Genomic DNA, 20,384 nt, shown 5'->3' with positions numbered 1-20,384 from the left:
TCCCAGATATCCATTCGGTCATTTTAATAACATAGTCTCGTACCCAGATCTCTAATTGTTACTGTTGGTGGCTCTTGATAATGTCGAGCATTTTTGGAGAGGAAAGTGTTCAAACTGAGGTAAAAGCAACTGAATTCAAGGTAAGTCCATTTAGTAGTGATCCCTCATTGGTTTAGAAACAGTGAAATTGTATCGTGAATTTTAAGAGATTTTAGAAAGGGCCGAAAAACACACGTGCACCCGATTTTGCAGACAGCAGTGTTTTTCGTGGATTAGGCCCCTCAACACCGATCCACGCGATCAGGCGAGAGAACTTTTCACAGATCTCTTTCTAAATATTAGATAACTGTTTATATGAGAAATCACAGGGTCGGCTTGGTAGTGGGTCAAAAATGACTTTAATGAGTTTTTTTTGCTCATTCCTACTGACTTGGTAGAGGGGTGACCCTCAGCTCAGGCCCCCAGACAGCGGGTGGGGTAGGGGAAGGCAGGATCAACTTTTTAAATTCATCAATTTAATATCGGAATTTATTGTTAAGTGCATGCCAAAACTGGTTTGAAGTATTCCAAACTTCAGGTTAACAGTACTCCGAGCTAAGTAGTAAGCTAAGTTCTTCTAGTAATTAAAAGTTTCTAATTCTTGTCATTCAATCAAGCAATAGTTTACACTGAATAATGTGATTAGTGACAGCTATGCAGCAACTTTGAGATGAGAACTGTGGACTCCATCTGTTATCACATTCTGACTCTGTAATAATGAATCCAACCACATGAATATCAACAAGCTGAATGTGTAAGAAAAGCATTTTATTCATGGCGCGGTACATTTGGGGTCCTCTGAACACTGCAACACCTCAAAAAATTTGGTAAATAATGAAATATCGCACAAAAAAATTGCTAAATACTGCAAACTAAGTTGAAACTAGATCTCATACTGAAACCACTACAGTCTGCAGTTCAGAGCAAATAACACAAATAAGAGTTAAGAATTTGTTAATGAACGTTAAGTCAGGTAATTTTTGATAACTTAACCCTCTGAATACCAACTACGCATATATGCGTAATTAATGGTCGTGCTCTTTGTACCACTTGTGACGTCATCAATTTAAATGTCATCAGATATTCTTGATAAGCAGATGGTAGTGCTAGGCTAGCCCTTTCCGCACAATGGTCAGGTTTAGATATCGATGACATTCCGACATCGCAAATCGAAAAACGTTATCAGTTTTGGTGCAAAAATGGTGGTAAAATGGTCCACAACACCTATGATTGATCAAGGTCCATTTCTAGGCTTTGCCCGTAATTAACATCCAACTTTTTACTGCAGCCAGAAAGAAAATACAATTCAAAAGGTAGCCAGTGTAAAAGGGCCAAGAAAAACAGAAAGGAAATGGCCAACAAACGAAATTGAGAACGGTTAATGGCTAAAAAAAAAGAAAAAAAAGAATAAGTCCAAATTTTGGCTTATGCGCATGCCCGGAATTGACGTTTTGCTCAATTTTGTACCTAATCCTCGAAAAATGTTTCCTTTTAGTAAAATAAAAGCTTTTTTTAGCAAAACTTAGGCTTATTTAGCATCATGGCAGCTAAAAAACCTGACTAAACGGTTAAAAACGGTATTTTTTGGCGAAAGTTTGGTATTCAAAGGGTTAAGACAAAATAATCAAAATGAGTACTCCACTGACGTGAATGCTAATTAAATTAGCGAAAAATAGCTTACCCATTTCCTACTACGGCGAAACTGGAAAAGACTCGGAAGACATTGGAGGGTCTAGTTGGAGGACTTGGAGGATAATTTTTAATACTGCCTGTAATGCTAAAACACTGCATCCCACAGATTCAGAGAATACCACAATACAGTATTTCGAGACTAAAACTACTGAAATACCGCAAGAAAAATTGTCCAATACCGCAATTTCCCCCTCTTACTCTTCATGATATGTGCTGAAAAATGCAGTTTAAACCAGACAGTTCAGCAAAAGACTGGGAAATAAAGAAATACTGAGGAAACATGATCTTTTACCCAATTGTCTGTGTTTCTAAGGGCCTGTTTAAATGGAAATGACTTGTCCTTGGTAGGATTAAGTATAAGTTAGGTTGAATTAAAGCTGACCAAAAATTTTATAGTTTGTGGATTACACTGTAATGATTCCATTCTAATGGTAGCCAAAATCTTAACAGCTAATTTCTTTGGTTTCTTTTCCAGCCTCCCAAGTGCATAACATTCTTGGAAAAGTGGAGATTTTGCCGGTGTAAGAGTTACATGTTGAAAATGATAATATTATGTGATTAATTTTGCATTCCTCATGGAAGCCTGTCCAAGTCTGACATGTACTTGTTGGTACTAGTTAGTTCTCCCTGCACCAGGGGTGCATAAGGCTGCAACTTTCGCTCTCCAGCCAGCCCTGCCTTGTGCCATGCGGTTGGCTTTGGCCCAGCTGACCCACCCCTCCTGTCTGCACTCCTTTTCCACAGTCCTTCTCCATGTGGTACATGTTAGAACTAAAGACTTCTTACCAGGTTTCATTATCATTCAAGACGAACAGTTTATATAGTTAGCAGAAGCATATCACCTGTGATATGTTTCCGAGTTAGATCATAGATTGAACATTAATTTACTGTATTTTCTAACAAATAAAGATAGTCAAGGACTAAACCCAATTTCATACCATATGATGTTACTGTCAACCAGCAAGTTGGTCAAAACCCAGTATTTCTAACTGTAGTCTTTGAAATATCAGTTTTCTGCAACTGTGATCACCACCTTCATCATCTTCATCATCATCATCATTTCTGTTGATGCCAGGTACATGAAGACAGTGAACAGTGGTTGATCAGATGCAATATAATATTATCAAACACAAGAAAGCGTTTTTTACCACATTTCCAAACACTATGAGAGTTGAAAATATGACATACCACAGAGTATTTTTAATAAACTTCGAGGTGCTGCAAATGGGGTTAAATTGGTCTCAGGCTTACTCTAACATGGTTATGATTTCCTCGTTTCAACTTGATGAATTATTAATGAGCTGGCATTTTGCAAGGACTTTTGTTCTTTTCTGCCCCCAGGCAGAAAGAGAATTCAAAGTAATCTCTGTTTTGATTTGTCTAATCAGTATCATCTATTGTGCCTTGTTACTTCAGCTGCCAAAAACCAGTTTCATCGTTACTACATCTATGGTGAAATGCAGGATTGTTCAGTGTACTGGAAGGCCTTCAGCAGCTGTGCGACTTACACCTATAATAAATCCTCCGAGTCAAAGGTTGGTCTGGAGAATGTAAAGCCCTTATTCTACAGATGTTTATTTAGTTTGATGCAAGGATTGTAACTTCCCCCTGTATAACTGAAGTAACCCTTATTGCCTTAATCATCTACAAAGCTTGTTACTTCAGTCTCATTTTAAAGTGGAGTGTCACCGGTTCAAAGCCTGTAACTTCTTTTCCTTTTTAGCTGAATTCTGACATGGAAGGGCTAATTACTATAAAAAAATGATGACTGTGAGAATAAAATAACTAAAAATCATTTATTTAGTACATTATTCAGATGTTATAGCGGAGCTCTGGTGGCCTGCATGGCTGCCAAACGGAGCACCATACCCATACACTCTAATAGGAAAGTAAAGGAAACCCATGCATTGATTTTCTCATGGTTTTCATGGCTAGTGGTATTGCTCGTGGGCGGGTACACTTTGACGACGACGACGTTGACAACAACGGAGTCGCGCAAGATGGCAGCCACACAGAGACTTGTAGCCTTGGTTTATAGCATACTTCTTCGATATTGGACATCCATGTTATGGTCAATTGACACCTCTCAAAACAAGGTATCCGCTGACCAGTATCATGTGACCATATTGCAGGCTCAAGTTTAGAGCTCATCAAGCTCATCATCTTGACTGCTGACCAAGTTCTAGTTTTCGGTTGGATTGCAGGCTCATGTCGGGTTAACTTGTAAAAAATTGTTTAGAAGCCAGTTAAAGCTCACCCAGGATCAAAAGTTAACCACAGTATAAATTTTTCTTGTATACAAGTGTTTTTCACTGCTTTTGTTATGTGTAGTTTGAGATTATTCAAACTCAAAACAGAAGGCCAAACAATATAATATACAGAAAACCTCACCGCAAAGTTACAAAACTCATATCAAAATTCTCATTTATCCTGGGTTAGCTCAATCAAGCTTTGAACAACCCGGCCCAGGAGCTCTGCTTTTGGGCTTTGCTAAATCTATATATTATAACCAGTGAGTAAGAGATAGAGTAGCGTGATCCTATTTTGGGCTTGGTACACATGTAGTTGTTCCCTTATTGTGGGTTGTTAGAAGTGTACAACTTAGTATCCAAAATAGAGGAATGACAATACATGTATTGCATCATGTTGTATTTTCAATAAATCATTGATGAAATAATCTCTCCCTTTAACAAGAATATATTAGTGCCCTTGGCATCATGGTAATTCTTTGAACATTTTTAATTCTGTATTTTAATTAATTTTCTTCAGGAGCTGATGTTGGAAGTCATGAAAATGGATGAAATCAAATTTACCTCATCTTCAGTGTGGGAAAAGAGAGAAAACCCTAGAAAATACTGGAATGGTAACGAGTGAAATGTATTCTTCACAGTGGAGGAGGAGAAGAAGAAACGTGATTTATTCAAAAATGGAATAAGTGTCTGTGTGAAGACTCTTAATATATTTCAAGAAAAAGAGCCGTGGGCAACTAAGCCAGCAAGGCTGAACTGGAAGCAAGTTGAGTAACAGAACCATATGAGCTGGAATCCTCCAAACACAGGGAAAGAAAGCACACAGCCATGCAGTTGCATTCACACCCTGGGGGACATGTGACATTTTTTCTTCCTTTCCCATGCCTTAAGGTATGGCCTCTGCTACAAAGGCCATTATCATGACATTACCAATGGTTTTGGGAAACTCTCAATAATAATAATTGATCTTTATTTTTGACAGAGTTCTTTGACATGCTAAGTGCAGTGAAATTTCATATGAGTAGGTCCCACACTGGTAGTCAGCTAATTCACAAGGAATTTCCCTTGTTGTTTATGATGTGAAACAACTAACTGGTAATTCCCAGCTGGTTGTCAGATGCATGAAGCAAAAATTGGTCTGCCTTTTGCAGGCAAGTTGTTTGATTATTTTCAAATGATAAAATGTCAGCTTCCTTTGATTTTTGGTCATGAATTTCGATCTGACTTCTTGACAAAATTCTAAAAGTGAAGTTGATTTTTCAATCAACATTTGACATCATTTCTGTTAGCTATTTTTAATTGCTTTCAGACCAATCAAAACCCAAGTTACTTGTCAATAACTTACCCATGCAGTGCTTGGCTTGTTGGTTGGGTGAAGTATTCAGAAAATCAAGATGTTAGAAAGTTGTCAAACATGCTAACATATGGTAACAGTACAATCACTCTCAGTAACAATGATGATTATTGGTTTATAAGCTTGGTTTTCAAAAGATACCGGTACTCATTTTATGACATTCCAGTTTTTTTCTTGACAAAATTATTTGTCACAAATTATTATTTTATACTAGTTGGATCTCTTTCTAAATAAACCACAGAAAAAACTGTGAAAGGTGTTTCACTTTAAAATGAGTAGGTTTGTTACATTGATGTTAACAATATTTAACATTAAAAATAACAAATAAAAAAAACATTCTGTAAGACAGAATTTCCATCTAAATTTAACATGATCCTACCCCATGATACATGATACCCAGCGGTAGATAACTGAAGAGACAGCAGGGAGGTGAAGCAAAAGTTAAAATGGACAAAATCAGCTCAACAAAATTTGTATTTATTTCATCAAGCTGAATATTTGTTTTAGTTTTGTCACACCCCAGTTGGCTGTCCTTGGGTCTCTAAGAATAGGCAGTCCTTTTTTCGTAGTGTCATCCCCTGAGTTTGCCAACTGCAGGACACTGCTCGTAAGTAGGCTCAATGATGAAGCCATACACATAATACATGTACTACATGTTCTGTAAGGAACTGATTCGCTAAATGTCTTTTGATAAGTTCTCAAATGATTCTTTTTTTCTCATACACCAAACATGGGTCACCTGAAGGGGAAGTACCTCTCTATTAAATACAGAGTTTCAAACACAACCTGCAAAAGAAACAAGATACAACAGATAAAATGTTAATTTAAAACATTGTTCTAGTTTAGGATCAGCTTTTGTTAGGCAGTTGCAAGCTGTCCTGTTGTTGAAGGTTTGAGCTCATAAGTCAGTTGTTGCAACTCTTAAAACAAATACCAAGGAATGGTATAATTATTATTGGCACATAAGCAAGGCTTAAGAGCAACTGCCAGCTACTATTTAATTATAAAGAAACAAAAATTAATTAAGGAAAATTAACAGTAGCATCCATGGAATGGCTCTTTATCAACTGTTTCTGGATCAAATTAGAATTTATCTACAATGTACAGTAGTACTTAAGTGTTAGGTTTTTAGGGAGAACCTGGAGAAAAAGCCTTGGAGCAAGGAACAGAACCAATCACAAACCCAACCCACATACAGTGTAACCAATATGAGTCTTTTAAAAATTTTGCACGGCTTCACAGGCTTGCAATGCATACAAAGGACTTCAGGTGCATAGCTCTCTCCATGGCACTCTAAAAGGTCTCTTTATTAAGGTATTATTTTCAAAAGCTTTGTATCATATGCAATTGTGTGGTTGCAGAAAATATCCATACCTCCACCCAGGAAGGTTATTTTGTACTCCAATCCCCCCCTGGAATTTCCAGTTTAGCTTCCTTTCTCAGGGGTGGATCCAGGATTTTTCTTAGGAGGGGGTGCACCACTAAGGAATAGTGTAACTGACTGGTGAGGTAAACAAATTTTAAAAATCATCTCAAGGAGGGGGGTGCATTCCCTGCTCCCTTCTCCTAGATCTGCACCTGATACTTTCGCTGTTGAGACCCCCTACTCCCTCAGAATTCTTTTGAAGGGGTATGGATATTTTCTGGACCTGAAAATTGTGAACTCCATACCTCAACAGTTATAAGTGCAATAATACCCCATTCCAGTCTGAAGGAATGCTTTTCACTGAGGTGTGTCCTTAATAACTCCACCATCTCAGAGCAATGATTTAATTTCTCATTCATCACCTTGTACAGAACCAAAGAATTATTACCAAATGTCATGAAATGTATATATTAGGAAGTGTGGTTTTAATATGGATAAAGAAAGTGCAGGTTCAAGGCTGGTCTTGGCAAGACACATTACTACTCTCAGACTGTTCCAAGCGTGCCTTTACTCATTCCAATCCATTTTAGGGAACAATCTACCTGTGGCCTAACTTTACATTAATTTTTTGAACTAGTGAGACAGTCTCAGATAGTGCAGAGTGCAATTTAAATACTTAGGGGTCAGGTACAGTGGTCACACAGGTCCTCACCCCTGCCGTTCTCTCCCTTGGTAGTCAACTACATGTAGGCCTTTTCTCCCTTCCACAAAATTTTGACAAGACATAATCTTAGCAGTGTGCATGCTTCATGTTTGTATTGTCTTTCAACTATACTGAAATGCCAATTTTATTTCCTAATATCAACACTGTTTAATGTGAAAGTATTTTCTGTGACTATAGGTAAAATGTTTACCCTTGTCCTTTTGTGAACATCCAGGTAAATACATGTTTTATCATACAAGCTTTCCAGGTTTTCACGATCCCAGTAAAAATCTGGGGTCTTCAGAAGGTCAGAAGACAAATTGATCTTGTATCTAAAGGAGAACAAAGGCACTATCAGCACATACAAAACAATACCAATCAATCAATCAATATTATTCATAAACAGTTTGAAACACACTGAGTTGTGAAATATTATTTAAATTAATAGATTAATTCATACAAATATTGTATTTAAGTTCCTGCATACTAGCATACCTGAGAGAAATAAGTTCTCCTGTTTTCTCTAACACCTCCTTTCTTGACATCTTTACTTTTATTCCTCTTTTCAAATCCTTAATTTGTAAAATATTAACAATATTAGGCCCATTGGCAAACCATTGAACTGTTGAGCTAGACCAGCCATTTCAGGGCTGTGGTCTAGAAGAGCTCAGGTGCCACAGCTGACTAGCTTTTGCCCTTGAGACTCCTTGTAATTCTTCTTACACCCCAGCCTTACATTTGGCTTGGTTAATGTCTTGCATTTATAGTCTCAAGAAGGGTGGAGCATTTTAATACAAATGGAAGAAAGAACTGTGTACTTTCATGTAGCACCTACATCAAAGAGTTATATTATTTAGTAGCCACAAGCAGCGTATAAAATAATTTTTATTTATTGAATGGAGTTGAAGATCAAAATCCAATAATTTGCAAGGCACTAGGTCATAATCAAGGTTCCTACAAAGAACTGCTTTGAACATCAGGTGAATAAAAGCAATGGCTTCAATAATCTGTAGACTCATTTACCTCTGGGACCCATCGTATGGACAGTATATACTCATCTAAGACATCTTCCCAGATGGCAAGTTTAACTACAGTGTGGAAAAACAAAAGAGAAACATCCCCTTCATGATTGATTTCTTACTTATTTTAACAACCATGATTTGAAACAAAACTCTTGTTTGAAAAGTATTAATTCTAGGCCTACGAATAGTTGTTGACATGATGACCAAGTTAAATCCCAAATGACAGAAAATCTACATCTTGAAAGGCACTGGCATACCTACAATAAATTGGTATGGATGGTACAGTACATGTATAAACTCGGAGAGTGAAGTGCCTTGACTAGGAACATTCCAGATTACTGTGCATTTAATTATAGCTGTAAATTATATTGCTATTTTATTATCAACTTCACTTATTAACTAATTTTTTATTTTATTTAATTCTACATGTATTTAACACAGCTTCAATGTATTAATCTGTTGTTAAACTGTTTGAATACTCCTCATCCATCTGAGTGTTTGCCCATCCGTCCATCTGTCTGTCTGTCTGTCTGTCTGTCTGTCTGTCTGTCTGTCTGTCTGTCTGTATTCATCCATCTGTCCATCCATCCATCAGTCAGTCAGTCAATCAATACTAAATCTGGAATCTGCACACATTTGGCAACCAAGAACAAATTAAAGTAATAATTATGCAACAAATGACTCTTACCGGATAAGGCCAGGGCATTAGAAAAAGCATATTTTTCTAATGCCATGGTGTCTTCTCTTGAATTTTCATTTAGAATAATCCTTCCATTAACAAGAGTTGTTGCATTTCTAATGGAAGAAGTAATGAAATATGAAATAGTAAGAGCCATTGATACAAGAGTGGTGAAACAAGCAATAATTTTGACACAAATGCAACTAATGAAATGTCTATCAAAGTACAACAAAAAGAAATTCATATAATATATGAATTTCTTTTTGTTGTACTACTTACTTGGAATATGAATATAAAAGTTGCTCATCTTCTGTTTCTATAACTGCAGTTTCATGTCCTTCTTCTTGGAATAGCTGGGCTGTCCTTTTAAAGTATTTCTCCTGACGTATGTAAATTACACGTTTAAATATCACTAATAACTTAATATAAATAATATTTAACAAATTATGCAAAGTTAATCCGCAATATTTGGTCTCTGTTGACATATTTTTGTTTATAATAATTTATTTAAAACCAATTTACAGGGCATACATAGCTACATGTATAGCATGAAATCTCTTTACCATAACATTAACAATCTTGACAGACACTTTCACCATACATGTTAATGTAGTACACAAGATAATGACGAAAATTCTCAATTAAGCCCTTGCTGAAGACAACGTTGAGAAGAACATTTTCTTTATTAATAATAACTAGTAATAGTTATCACTAAAGCTACCCCCATTTTCTTATATTTATGCTGATTGAAAACAATTGTCAGAACATTATTGTATGAAACAAAAATTTTATTTCTTTATCACTCATACTGTTATGCCAAATAGATGAGATGCCAAAGGTAAAACTGGTGATCGAAAGGGTATTTAGAGGCAATTGAACACAAGCAAAGTGACACTCGCCTGGAATTTTGAGATATACTTCACAATAATATTACTTTCCATACTTTCTGAGTTGTTTTTCTCCCAAAATCCATCTTCAGGATCTTTGAAATCGTTTTCAATTTGTTCTAGATAAGAATCTCCACCATTTCGAACTAAATTTACTTCATCGCACTAAAATCATCATGCAGGCCATAATGTAATTGGAGATTTATTAACCAGGACCACCGTGCTCGCCTAGTTTCTTCAAATAGGGATCGATTCCAATACTACAGACAAGTACTACTAATATACTATAATTACTTCTTTATACAAGGGGGTGCTATTAATGCCTTTTCTCAGGTTTTGGCCTCTACTCTAGCCCAAAACCCTGCGCAGAACCCTGCAGGAGCAATATTGTTTCATTCATACCTCTGACTTAGACACATTCCATAACACCAAAGATCCAAGCCACCTTTTTAAGACAACACAGATAAAATGATGAAACTATCACATAATTTTCAACAAAGGTTTAAAAATTGCAATTACATGTACAACCAAAAACCAATGATAAAATCCAATACCGTAAATCCTCTATTAAGCCCCCCTGTCTAATAAGCCCCCCTCACCTCCCCTCTTATTCAACACAATCAAGTTAAGAGCAAAGAAACATACAACAAACTGTGATTGGTGAGGACAAATGTAAATAACACTTATTTCTACTGTAAAGAAATTTGGATTGATTTTAAAATGTTGTACCTGAAGAAGAAAACCTCTCCATTGTTGTTACCATTTTCATCTTTTATACACACACGTAAGACGTTTGGTTCCTCTATAAAAAATAAAGTTTTAGCTGTCATGATTATATTTTAGCTGTTCCAAGCATTAGTATTTACATTCAATGTCTTTTAATTATACATAAATTTCCGACAAAAACCATGATAATTAATGCTATCAATAATGTTGCATATAAAACATCAAAAGTGGTTAAGTAGCATAATTTTTAACACTTAACCCATTGACTCCTGGAGCTTTTCGCCAAAAACGTATTTTTTAGTCATTTTGGAGATTTTCAGGCTGGATCTGGGCCAAATTGGCTCCAATCTACTCAAACAGGCATTTACAACATGACAGCATGCCTTTCTTTCCACTAGCATCACGTTTTACAACATTTTCGCTCAGGCATGCGCAGAAATCAAAAGTTTAAGCTGTTCCAAGCATTAGTACTTACATTCAATGTCTTTTAATTAGACATAAATTTCCAACAAAAACCATAATTAATGCTATCAATAACGTTACGTATAAAACATCAAAGGTGATTAAGTAACATAATTTTTAACACTTAACCTATTGACTCCTGGAGCTTTGCGCCAAAAATGCATTTTTTGGTCATTTTGGAGATTTTCAGGCTGGATCTGTGCCAAATTAACTCCAACCTACTCAAACAGGCATTTGCAACATGACAGCATGCCTTTCTTTCCACTAGCATCACGTTTTACAACATTTTCGCTCAGGCATGCGCAGAAATCAAAATTTTGAGGTTTTGGACGAGAAAGTGACCTACGTCTTTAGGCTTTTCGATTTTTTTATTTATTTTTTTTCGCCTTTCCTTTTTCTCCTTTTCTTTTCTTTTAGCTGCAGTGATTGACCTTCTACTGGAATTGCTTCCAGTTTAAAACATTCAGAGAAAGCATCATCGAGACAGGCAATTTTCGCCATGGAGTAGCCACGTGTAGGGCCAGGAAATTTTGTTCTGAGTTTTTCACTCAACTTTTTGAGCATTTTTGTGCATATCACAGGCTCCATTGGGCCGATCACTCTGATCTGGGTATCACTGGAAAGATCTTTTCCTCCTGCAGAAGTTGAGCATAGATGATGCCAATTTTGGTCAAGGGTGATGACATCAGAAGTGGAAGAAAGGCCAAGGCTCGTCATGGCCAGTTACGGCCGGCACAGGAGTCAATGGGTTAACATGCTACTTAACACCAAACCACAAATTACTTACCTTCTGGTATAAAGGTAATCTTATATTTTTCCATTTTGCTCAGGTAATTGTGAATACCATGAATGTTGTATCTCTCACCAGTAACATAAGCTTGACAACACATCCAACCCTAAAATGTAAGGATTAATTAAAACTAAGCACTTCTTTAAAAAAGTACATTCAATAATTTAAATCTCAAATTTATAAACTAAGCCCCTGCCCGACTTTGGATCAGTTGGGTTAGGGTTACTGTATACATTTAGAGATGTCACATGTCCAAGTGATGTAGTACGTCCACTTTGAACTGTGGATACCTACACCCCTATATCAAATTAAAGCTTAAAAATCTAGAAATCAAACTATACCAAGAAGTTTGAAAAAAAAGGAATTGTCACATTTTTCACAGCCTCTAAATGTGAGCATTCAAATCACCCCTTGAAAGCTATAAGTCCATGGGAATTTAATGTTCATTTGCCCTCAAATTTGTATAGCAAATTTTTTATTTTCAAAATGTAATAATATTTTTTTTTTCACTGAGAGTGATTTTTGTACGATCACTCCAAAAATTTATTAAATAAATCCTATTTTTCGAGAATGTCCTGTAACTTTTCACTGCAATAACTACTGAATACGGCAAAACCAGGTCAATACATATTTTAGTACTTTTATTCTGGAAACTGAAGAACAAAAATTAGCAAAAAGACAAAAGTTGCTTTAATTTGACCTGTGGCTTTCAAAAGGAAAGTGACAGAGGTCGTGAAAAATTTGACAATTCATTTTATTTCAAAACTCTTATCAATACCATACTGGGCAAAATTACAAACAATATAAATTATCTTCAATTGCCTTACTTGTTGATTGGACTCTTCATGGTGTACACGCATCTTGTGTGAAGGAGACTTTGTCCTTGGGCGAACCTTGCTTGCTTGTTGTATCACTGCCGCTTTGCCACCACTACTTGCATAATTAAGTGGAATTGCATACATCTGTAGAAAAAAAAGAGAAAAACAAATAAATGGGCTTTTAAACCACAGAACATACAAAACTTTATCTGCAATTCACTGATGAGAATAGTTCACTCCTGTTTTTTTTTTCTGTATGTATTTAGCCTGCCAAATCGGTTCAAGTCAAGTATCAACTTGGTTTTCTTAAAATATTTATTCCAGGGGGTTTTCAATCAACCCTCAACGATATATATAAGGCTGCATTTATTGGCTTGTTTCAGAAAATATCCATACTCCTCCCCATGGAGTGTTTTTTGGTTTCATTCCCCCTCCCCCTTATCCCTCTAGAAATTCTAGTTTTGACTACCCTCCACCCTCCCCTCCCCCTTTATAGAGACTTAACCCGTATACACTAGAGAATTCCTTGTTCTTTTATTCACTGCTGAGCCAAACAAGCCAAGCAAGCCACTAAATATATAAACCTGGGACTTAACGCATATATAGATTATTCCTTGTTCTTTTATCCACTGCCGAGCCAAACGAGCCACTAAATTTATGCACCTTCAAAAGTGGCCCTGTATAATTTGTGTAGTTGCTCCAAAATTTGGTATTCACAGGGTGCAAAGACAACTTATTTTCAGGCTAGCCCTCTAGACAAGCTGTAAAGATAATCTACTAGCCTGAAAGTCATTGTCACTCGTCCCCCTCCCCCTCCCCCCCCCCACTTTCCCCCAAGAAAAACTCTTAAGGTAATTCCCCTGAGATAAAACTGTCAATAGAGTTTTCTTCAAACTTTGTCCACTGAATATTTATCATATGAGAACTTAAATTATAAAATAAAAAGGGGGGTGCCCATGCTCGTTAAAGAGCAGTGAGGTATTGAAAATGTCCCATTTTGGCATTATTTAATGCTTCTTACTAGAATGCATTCCAAGTTATTGTAAAATCTTTGTGAGCCCAAACTCATGAAAACACGCCTCAAACTACAGTCAATACTTGTGTCGGACACAAATAACCTTTTTAAGTTTGATTTTAACAGACAGCTGAATCCTTGTTAAAATATTGGAACCAAATTGCTTGCCACAGCTATCAAACTGCAAAATAGAAAAGACTACAGTGCAGCTGCTATTTTCCTTATTTCTTCAATTTTCAGCAATAGAAATCAGATCAGTCTTTTCTCACACAAAGCTAATGATTAGTTGATTAAAACGACGGGGAAAGAATTGGGGTGCCCGATCTCGTTAGTGAACTATAGCTATTTTTCAACTGACAGAACTCAATATCAAGGCAAATCCACGTGCACGAGCGCGCGCTAGTGACGCCATAAATTATACGCAGTAAGGATGCGCAGTGCAAATGTGAGGAATCACCTTAATAGCAGATTTGTTTAATGCAATGCTTTGTCTAGTATCTTAACTTTGCTATAACTAAATTGTTCAGAATTCAATTTTAAGAAAATAATTTGCCATCAAACTCCCATACAAACATTGTGCCCGTCTATCCGTCAAGATGGCTGTTGCTTGATGTCCTTGTGAATGCGTGAATGCAGTGTATGAATAAACTGTGAACTTCAAAAAATACACAATTCCTAGGCAAATCGTCCATATAAATTCGTCTGCATACCTTAAACTTGCAGTCCTTAAGGAAATTTGATGATTTCTGCAAAGGAAATTTGTCAAAAAAGTAGCTGAAAGCCATGCACTTTTGAAGAAATTTCGTCGCCATCTTGTTTTCTGCGGTTGTCCGCTGTACAAATTTTTGCGCCGCTGTCTTACACCTCCCCCTTCACACCCACTCTAATACCATAATAGGAAGGCATATTTTCCAATATAAATTACTTCGCTGCAAAACTAGCAATAATTTACTGTATTTGGGAGAAGAAGCGGAGAAAAAATTTGATTTTGGCGTTGGATTTTCCTAAAACGACACGTTTACACAATTATTTCGAAACAATTACGAGACCTATGTCATGTCCCGAGACTGCATTCTAAGCGAAGTTTTCATTGGTTATAATGTAAAACCAGCCTTTCAACTGACCAATCAAAACACATTACTGAAAGGTAAAGATCCCGGAACGAATGATCTTTGTCCTCTGCATTTTGCGTAGCAAGCGTCGAACGGGTCGATCTATCTTGCGAAGTATAGAGGATTGAAAACGCTCTTACCTTATCAGCATGGATGCTCCTTTTACCCCCGAACTAAAAGCCGAGCTGAAGAGAATTGCCGAAGCCATTGTAGTACCTGGCAAGGGTATTTTGGCCGCAGATGAAAGCACTGGAACCATGGGCAAACGACTGGCTGGTATTGGAGTGGAGAACACCGAAGAAAATCGTCGAAGCTATCGACAGCTTCTGTTCACCTCGGGAGCAGAAATGGCTAACAGTATAAGCGGTGTCATCCTCTTCCACGAAACCCTGTATCAAAAGGCAGACGATGGAACACCATTTGTGAAGATTCTGCGAGATCAGGGGATAATTCCCGGCATTAAAGTGGACAAAGGTGTCGTGCCCCTCGCAGGAACCATCGGCGAAGGGACAACTCAGGGACTTGATGGATTGTCCGAGAGGTGCGCCCAGTACAAAAAGGATGGCTGCGACTTTGCAAAGTGGCGTTGTGTTCTCAAAATTTCTGAGAATACGCCCTCGGAGTTGGCCATGAAAGAGAACGCCAATGTACTGGCTCGCTATGCAAGCATTTGCCAACAGAATGGTCTTGTTCCAATCGTCGAGCCTGAAATATTATGCGACGGTGATCATTCTTTAGAGCGATGCCAAACAGTCACGGAAGCAGTCCTGTCTGCCACTTACAAGGCCTTGGTTGACCACCATATCTACCTCGAAGGCACACTGCTGAAACCAAACATGGTAACAGCTGGTAGGCAAAAAATTTGACTTTAAACATCCACTTTGTAGATACGAATTAACAGCTATTTTGGCCAAGGTTTCTGTTTCTGGATAGAGGTATTTAGATTCGATATTGGCTACTGTAATTATCACAAAGAAGCAAATTGCTTTGTATCCTGGATGACATTGCAATAACTGAAAGCTTTCTTCCTGTGATGTTATGCTGCAAACAAACGTCTGAAAAACTAAAATGCCCCTGAATACCCCCTGTGCATTTGTTTACACTAGAGACCATATATGTGTCTTATTTAATTTAGCCCTATATCTTTGTAAATTCAAAAAGCCTTTTTGACAGGCGAACGCCTAGAGCTAGTTCGTTTGCGGAAAATCTACAAAATGATTTTATTCATAACTCACGTAATATTAACAACGTGTCCATGCATGATTTCAGCCAACCTTTGTGGTCAGGGGGAACAAAGACACATTTTCACCACAGTGTAATAGCAATTTCATTCGATTCACTAAAAAAGCTGAGTTTACTGCAGTATTAGTAAAAAAAATATAGTTTGCATCAATGAACTGTTGGTGTGAAATTGGAATTTTCCTCCTTTTAAATTTTGTTGACACTTGAGGTTAATGGGGTCTCATGTGACGTATAGTAATGAATTGTTCCTTCGTTGAAACAGATATCAATCACTACTGAGTCTGAAAGATTGAAAGGGGCTACAAAAAGGCTCTTAAAACTTTTTAAGTTCTATGCAGAACTGGTCTTTAACTGGATATTGCAATAGTTATGGGCTTGAAGTAAAACTATCATTTGAGTATGTTGTAAGAATGTTTTTTCTCTTGAAAAGGTCAAAGTTGCACTACCAAGAACACACCACAGCAGAATGCTCAGGCCACTGTAACAGCACTGTCACGCACTGTACCTGCTGCTGTGCCTGGAATTGTATTTTTGTCTGGAGGTCAATCAGAAGAAGAAGCTTCCATTAATTTGAATGCCATCAACCAATATCCAGGTGAATGACAAAATGAGGTTCATTTTCATCTCTTGTGGTTCATCTAAAAACAATGACTGCTGGCTTGTAGTCGGATATTCTCAGTTTTATCTTATTTCCAACAATCGAGATCACAAGGCCAGATCCACATGGACAGTATTTTACTACATTTCACCGATGATCCTCATGTGTGCGACTCTCTGTAAACTGTTACAAACATATTGAATTAATGGTGAGCCATAAAGGCTGTAAATTTCAGTCTGAATTGTCTTAGCATTACGTGCATTATATTCAAACACATTCATCAGTCACTCATCCTCATTGTCCCAGCTGGGACATAAGGCCAATATTTTAATTAAAGTGCCACTGAAACGAAATTTTCGTACTCTCTTTTATTAGCCCAATTTGTAGTTTCAAACGTGCTTAAAATAATGGTGAACTTTATTTCTGTCAAATCCTAACGGAAAGTGCTTTTTTTAGGTGCTGAAATCGACTTTTTGGAGCAAAACTGTGTCCGGGCTCTGGAACCGAATTTAAGGACCTTGTGACGTCACTGGTTGTATTCACGCAAGAAGCGCTATAGATTCTCTCTTGTTTTCACTTGATTTACTCAAGTTTATTTTTCATATTGTCGATACCTGCTAGTTTTCTACCTTGTAATTTCTGTCCAGTCTTGACAGGAAATACATATCATGAACGTTGGAGGGCGCCAACGAGTGTAGATTCACCAAAATAAATGCTACAGATTAGAACAGCTCAGTTACTTTTCGAACATCTTGAGTACTCGATTGGAGATTTCGAAGACGAGTGTGGCAACTTTTATATCACGTCAAAGCCTAAACACAATATTTCGTCGTCTGTTTTCAGCCTGGTTCTGAAATTTGGATTCTCACGTTTATCTAACGTCTATTACACAAGGTTCGAATATATCCTCAGCAACTTTACTGCAGTAAAAGCCGTAAGCGCATCAGCCATCCGCACAATCACGAAGTTATTAACGGTTCACAAGCTTTGAGTCGAGTACTTCTTTGCACACAGAGGGCATCTTTTTATGATACTAATAAATAAGAGTTCTTGTGGTAGACAAAATGTATCTTTGACGATTGTGATCCGCAGCAGGGTTTGCTTTATCGCCGCATACGTATCAGTGTAAACAAAGCGGGAATTTCGCTTCTCTTTTACACGTATCTCCCAATTGCAATATTTCACGGTCGATGGATTACTTTGAGTTCTTTAGCACATACTTATGTCTATGATCTTCATTTAATGGTATCCAAATTCAAAGCAATTCGTTAAAATGTCACTAGTTTACACTCCTTTCGAAGGTTTATTAAACAGAATTTGAACTAATTTGCATATATCACCTTTCGCCGTCGACATTGTCACGCTTTCTCTCGTTTCCTGAAAACATACCTGTAGGGTCATGGCAGCTTAGTTTACCTTTATAGTTTAAATTCGCTCCCTCACATAAAAGAAGAGGGTTTCTTAAATTGTTGCTGATTTGATAACTTGTAGGATGTAACAGATACAACTGGACTAAAGGTCACTGTAGCACAATCTCGTCCGTGGTGAAACTCAAAAAGCCACGTCCGGTTTCCTCGAAGCGAAGCGACTCGAAACTCGAAGCGTTGTTGCTGCGATTCGTGCATCAGCAGTCCGGATAATAATTTCAAAAGCCGCTTTCTCTTGTTTTCATGTCTTTTTTACTTTACGAGTGTAGGTATTGTTTAATTGAGTGGTGGCCATTTCACCAAGAGTCCCGATCAGTTTGCGATCTAAGAACTCCCACTCGTTTGCTTGCTTACATAAAATATCCTGCAAATGTCCAATTAAATAGACTGAAAAGCCCCAGGATCGACTCTCCACCTCTTCTTGTCTAAGGCTACTGTTATTATCTGCTTTACAGTTCTGAGATGTCCTTAAGATGTTTTTGGGGGGGCTTCGAACAGTATTCTCTTCTCCCATAATCACTCTAAATTTTCAGCTCGGCCTGAGAGTAATACAACCAGTGACGTCACTAGGCTGTTTTGGCCGTGCCAAGATGGCCGCCAATTTTGGGCTTAACCAACCAACTTCGAACGGCTGAAAAAGCAGTTTTCGCTTACCGTATGCGAAAAAAAAGTCTGCAGTGTTTCCAAGTAAGGTTGAAACTTTATTACTAAGCAAAAATCTCACATACGAAAATTTCGTTTCAGTGGCACTTTAATGGTTTCTGTAGCAAGGAAGTTTTTCCGTGGTCAGGCTGCAAACCCAGCGCACAGCCTTTGCTGTACTTGGTTATCAGGTGGTAGAGGACTTCTCTGGCTTTGGCTGTTTGACTGATATTGTTCATTTAAATAAGTTGGTTAATGGGTTTCATGGTTACTGAATGTTCAGAATTGCAAAGCAGCACTTCAAATTCTTTGCCTTCCTTTCATTCAGGTAAGAAGCCATGGAGTCTGACATTTTCATTTGGCCGTGCTCTTCAAGCAAGTGCATTGAAGGCCTGGAGTGGAAAAGCAGATCAAGTGAAAGCTGGCCAGGTAGAGTTCCTAAGGCGTGCTGCAGCTAATGGAGCTGCAGCTACAGGAAAGTTTACTGGAAGTGCCAGTGTTGCTGGAGGAGAAAGCCTGTTTGTTGCTAATCATCAGTATTAAAACATCCAACAGTTCTTCCATTACTGATGTTAACTACAGTAGAATTACACAGTGATGCAAAACTAATAGAGAGGACTCAAGCTCTAGATGTCTTGCTTTAAGTGTGAAACAAAGAGTAATGTAGGGCTATTTAACTTAGAAAATAATTTGGAAATGGTGAAAGTTCTTTTTCTGCTGATCTGAGTGATTATAAAACAATCTTGTAGTTTCTGTAGGTAGTTGTAGATGACAGTTTAATTTAACCCCCTCTTTCCCTGAAAGGTTCATTAAGATGGAGAAAAGATATGAAAATATCAAAAATAAACGATGAGAAAAATGTTTGCCTTGTTTTTATTTTGTCTTGATAGAATCCCTTAGCATTAACTTGCTTGATGCTACAACTTTTCCGAGTATAGAGCATTTTCACATAGCATTTCAGCAACCATATTGGTCAATGGTGTACTACAGCAATGAAACAGCAGCCATGTTAGGTGACCAAAATAATTCTCTTATAGAAACATTTTCTCTTGTTCCAATGAGTTTGTATGGCTGCTGGCCACTTGAGCAAAAACCCATTACAGATAAAGATTAATACAGTGGAGCCCTGCTTTACGGCCACCCTGTTAAATTATGGCCACCTCATTATCACAACTACTGGCCCGAACAAGAGCACTTATTTAAAGGACCCCTTTAATACAACCAGATTTTGGTGTCCCGATGGTGATCAGATTAACAGGGTTCCACTGGAGGGTCTAACACGGAATTGACAGGATGCAGGATGAGTCTTTTATTCCCTACCAGGATGCGGGATGAAAGGAAGTTTGAAGCCAGGATGCAAGATTGCAAGGGGTCGGCAGGAGGCATGAAGTTGGTTATTTTCATAGCAGGACATGGGAATTATTGATTTTTCGTGCAGAAAACAGGATGAAAGACAGTCAGAATTCAAATTCAAATTCACAGCTAAAGTTTCTGAAATACGAACTACATTCCTGGATACAAAGATGACAGATTCCATCGAGTCTAGTCTTAATGTGCTAAC

At 37.5% G+C, this 20,384-nt stretch overlaps 3 protein-coding genes across 4 annotated transcripts; 2 read left to right on the top strand and 1 right to left on the bottom strand.

Annotated features, from left to right (window-relative positions):
* The first annotated feature begins 66 nt into the window (after positions 1-66).
* LOC110066028 (synaptic plasticity regulator PANTS-like) lies at positions 67-5,685 on the top strand. Its single transcript, XM_020773231.2, has 4 exons — positions 67-140; positions 2,207-2,252; positions 3,148-3,266; positions 4,501-5,685. The coding sequence occupies exons 1-4, from the start codon at positions 81-83 to the stop codon at positions 4,603-4,605; spliced, it is 330 nt and encodes a 109-aa protein (XP_020628890.1). The 5' UTR covers positions 67-80; the 3' UTR covers positions 4,606-5,685.
* Positions 5,686-5,795: 110 nt separating this feature from the next.
* LOC110066027 (required for meiotic nuclear division protein 1 homolog) lies at positions 5,796-14,685 on the bottom strand. 2 transcript variants are annotated; one of them, XM_089279430.1, is made up of 12 exons: positions 14,513-14,674; positions 12,797-12,931; positions 11,967-12,075; positions 10,721-10,793; positions 10,394-10,436; positions 9,384-9,484; positions 9,114-9,220; positions 8,427-8,491; positions 7,899-7,975; positions 7,615-7,735; positions 7,006-7,122; positions 5,796-6,120 (listed from the first exon to the last, which is right to left on the bottom strand). In XM_089279430.1, the coding sequence occupies exons 1-12, from the start codon at positions 14,612-14,614 to the stop codon at positions 6,070-6,072; spliced, it is 1,101 nt and encodes a 366-aa protein (XP_089135556.1). In that variant the 5' UTR covers positions 14,615-14,674; the 3' UTR covers positions 5,796-6,069. The 2 variants fall into 2 exon arrangements, with proteins under 2 accessions (XP_089135556.1, XP_089135555.1); XM_089279429.1 differs by having other exon boundaries at positions 6,041-7,122; positions 14,513-14,685.
* A 286-nt stretch (positions 14,686-14,971) lies between these two features.
* On the top strand, positions 14,972-19,684 carry LOC149097427 (fructose-bisphosphate aldolase C-like). The gene is made up of 3 exons (XM_089280443.1): positions 14,972-15,763; positions 16,587-16,751; positions 19,152-19,684. Exons 1-3 carry the CDS (start codon positions 15,064-15,066, stop codon positions 19,364-19,366), a joined length of 1,080 nt encoding a protein of 359 aa, XP_089136569.1. The 5' UTR covers positions 14,972-15,063; the 3' UTR covers positions 19,367-19,684.
* The last annotated feature ends 700 nt before the right edge of the window (positions 19,685-20,384 follow it).

This window comes from Orbicella faveolata, unplaced genomic scaffold (genome assembly GCF_042242905.1).
Source record: "Orbicella faveolata isolate gen_17 unplaced genomic scaffold, um_ofav_v1 contig_47, whole genome shotgun sequence".
NCBI classification, from domain to species: Eukaryota; Metazoa; Cnidaria; class Anthozoa; order Scleractinia; family Merulinidae; genus Orbicella; species Orbicella faveolata.
This window is presented reverse-complemented; position numbering and strand designations above follow the sequence as displayed.

Bases quoted from the DNA above. Each gene is read 5' to 3' on its own strand.
- LOC110066027 (XM_089279429.1), bottom strand. From the start codon at position 14,614: ATGGCGACGAAATTTCTTCAAAAGTGCATGGCTTTCAGCTACTTTTTT. The intron at 12,932-14,512 runs GTATGCAGACGA...TTTTTTCTACAG, and splicing joins TTAAGGACTGCAAGTTTAAG to ATGTATGCAATTCCACTTAA. The intron at 7,976-8,426 runs GTAAATGAGTCT...TTACAAATTAAG, and splicing joins CCATACGATGGGTCCCAGAG to GATTTGAAAAGAGGAATAAA.
- LOC110066028 (XM_020773231.2), top strand. From the start codon at position 81: ATGTCGAGCATTTTTGGAGAGGAAAGTGTTCAAACTGAGGTAAAAGCA. The intron at 141-2,206 runs GTAAGTCCATTT...TTTCTTTTCCAG, and splicing joins TAAAAGCAACTGAATTCAAG to CCTCCCAAGTGCATAACATT. The intron at 3,267-4,500 runs GTTGGTCTGGAG...AATTTTCTTCAG, and splicing joins ATAAATCCTCCGAGTCAAAG to GAGCTGATGTTGGAAGTCAT.
- LOC149097427 (XM_089280443.1), top strand. From the start codon at position 15,064: ATGGATGCTCCTTTTACCCCCGAACTAAAAGCCGAGCTGAAGAGAATT. The intron at 15,764-16,586 runs GTAGGCAAAAAA...TCTCTTGAAAAG, and splicing joins ACCAAACATGGTAACAGCTG to GTCAAAGTTGCACTACCAAG. The intron at 16,752-19,151 runs GTGAATGACAAA...CCTTTCATTCAG, and splicing joins TGCCATCAACCAATATCCAG to GTAAGAAGCCATGGAGTCTG.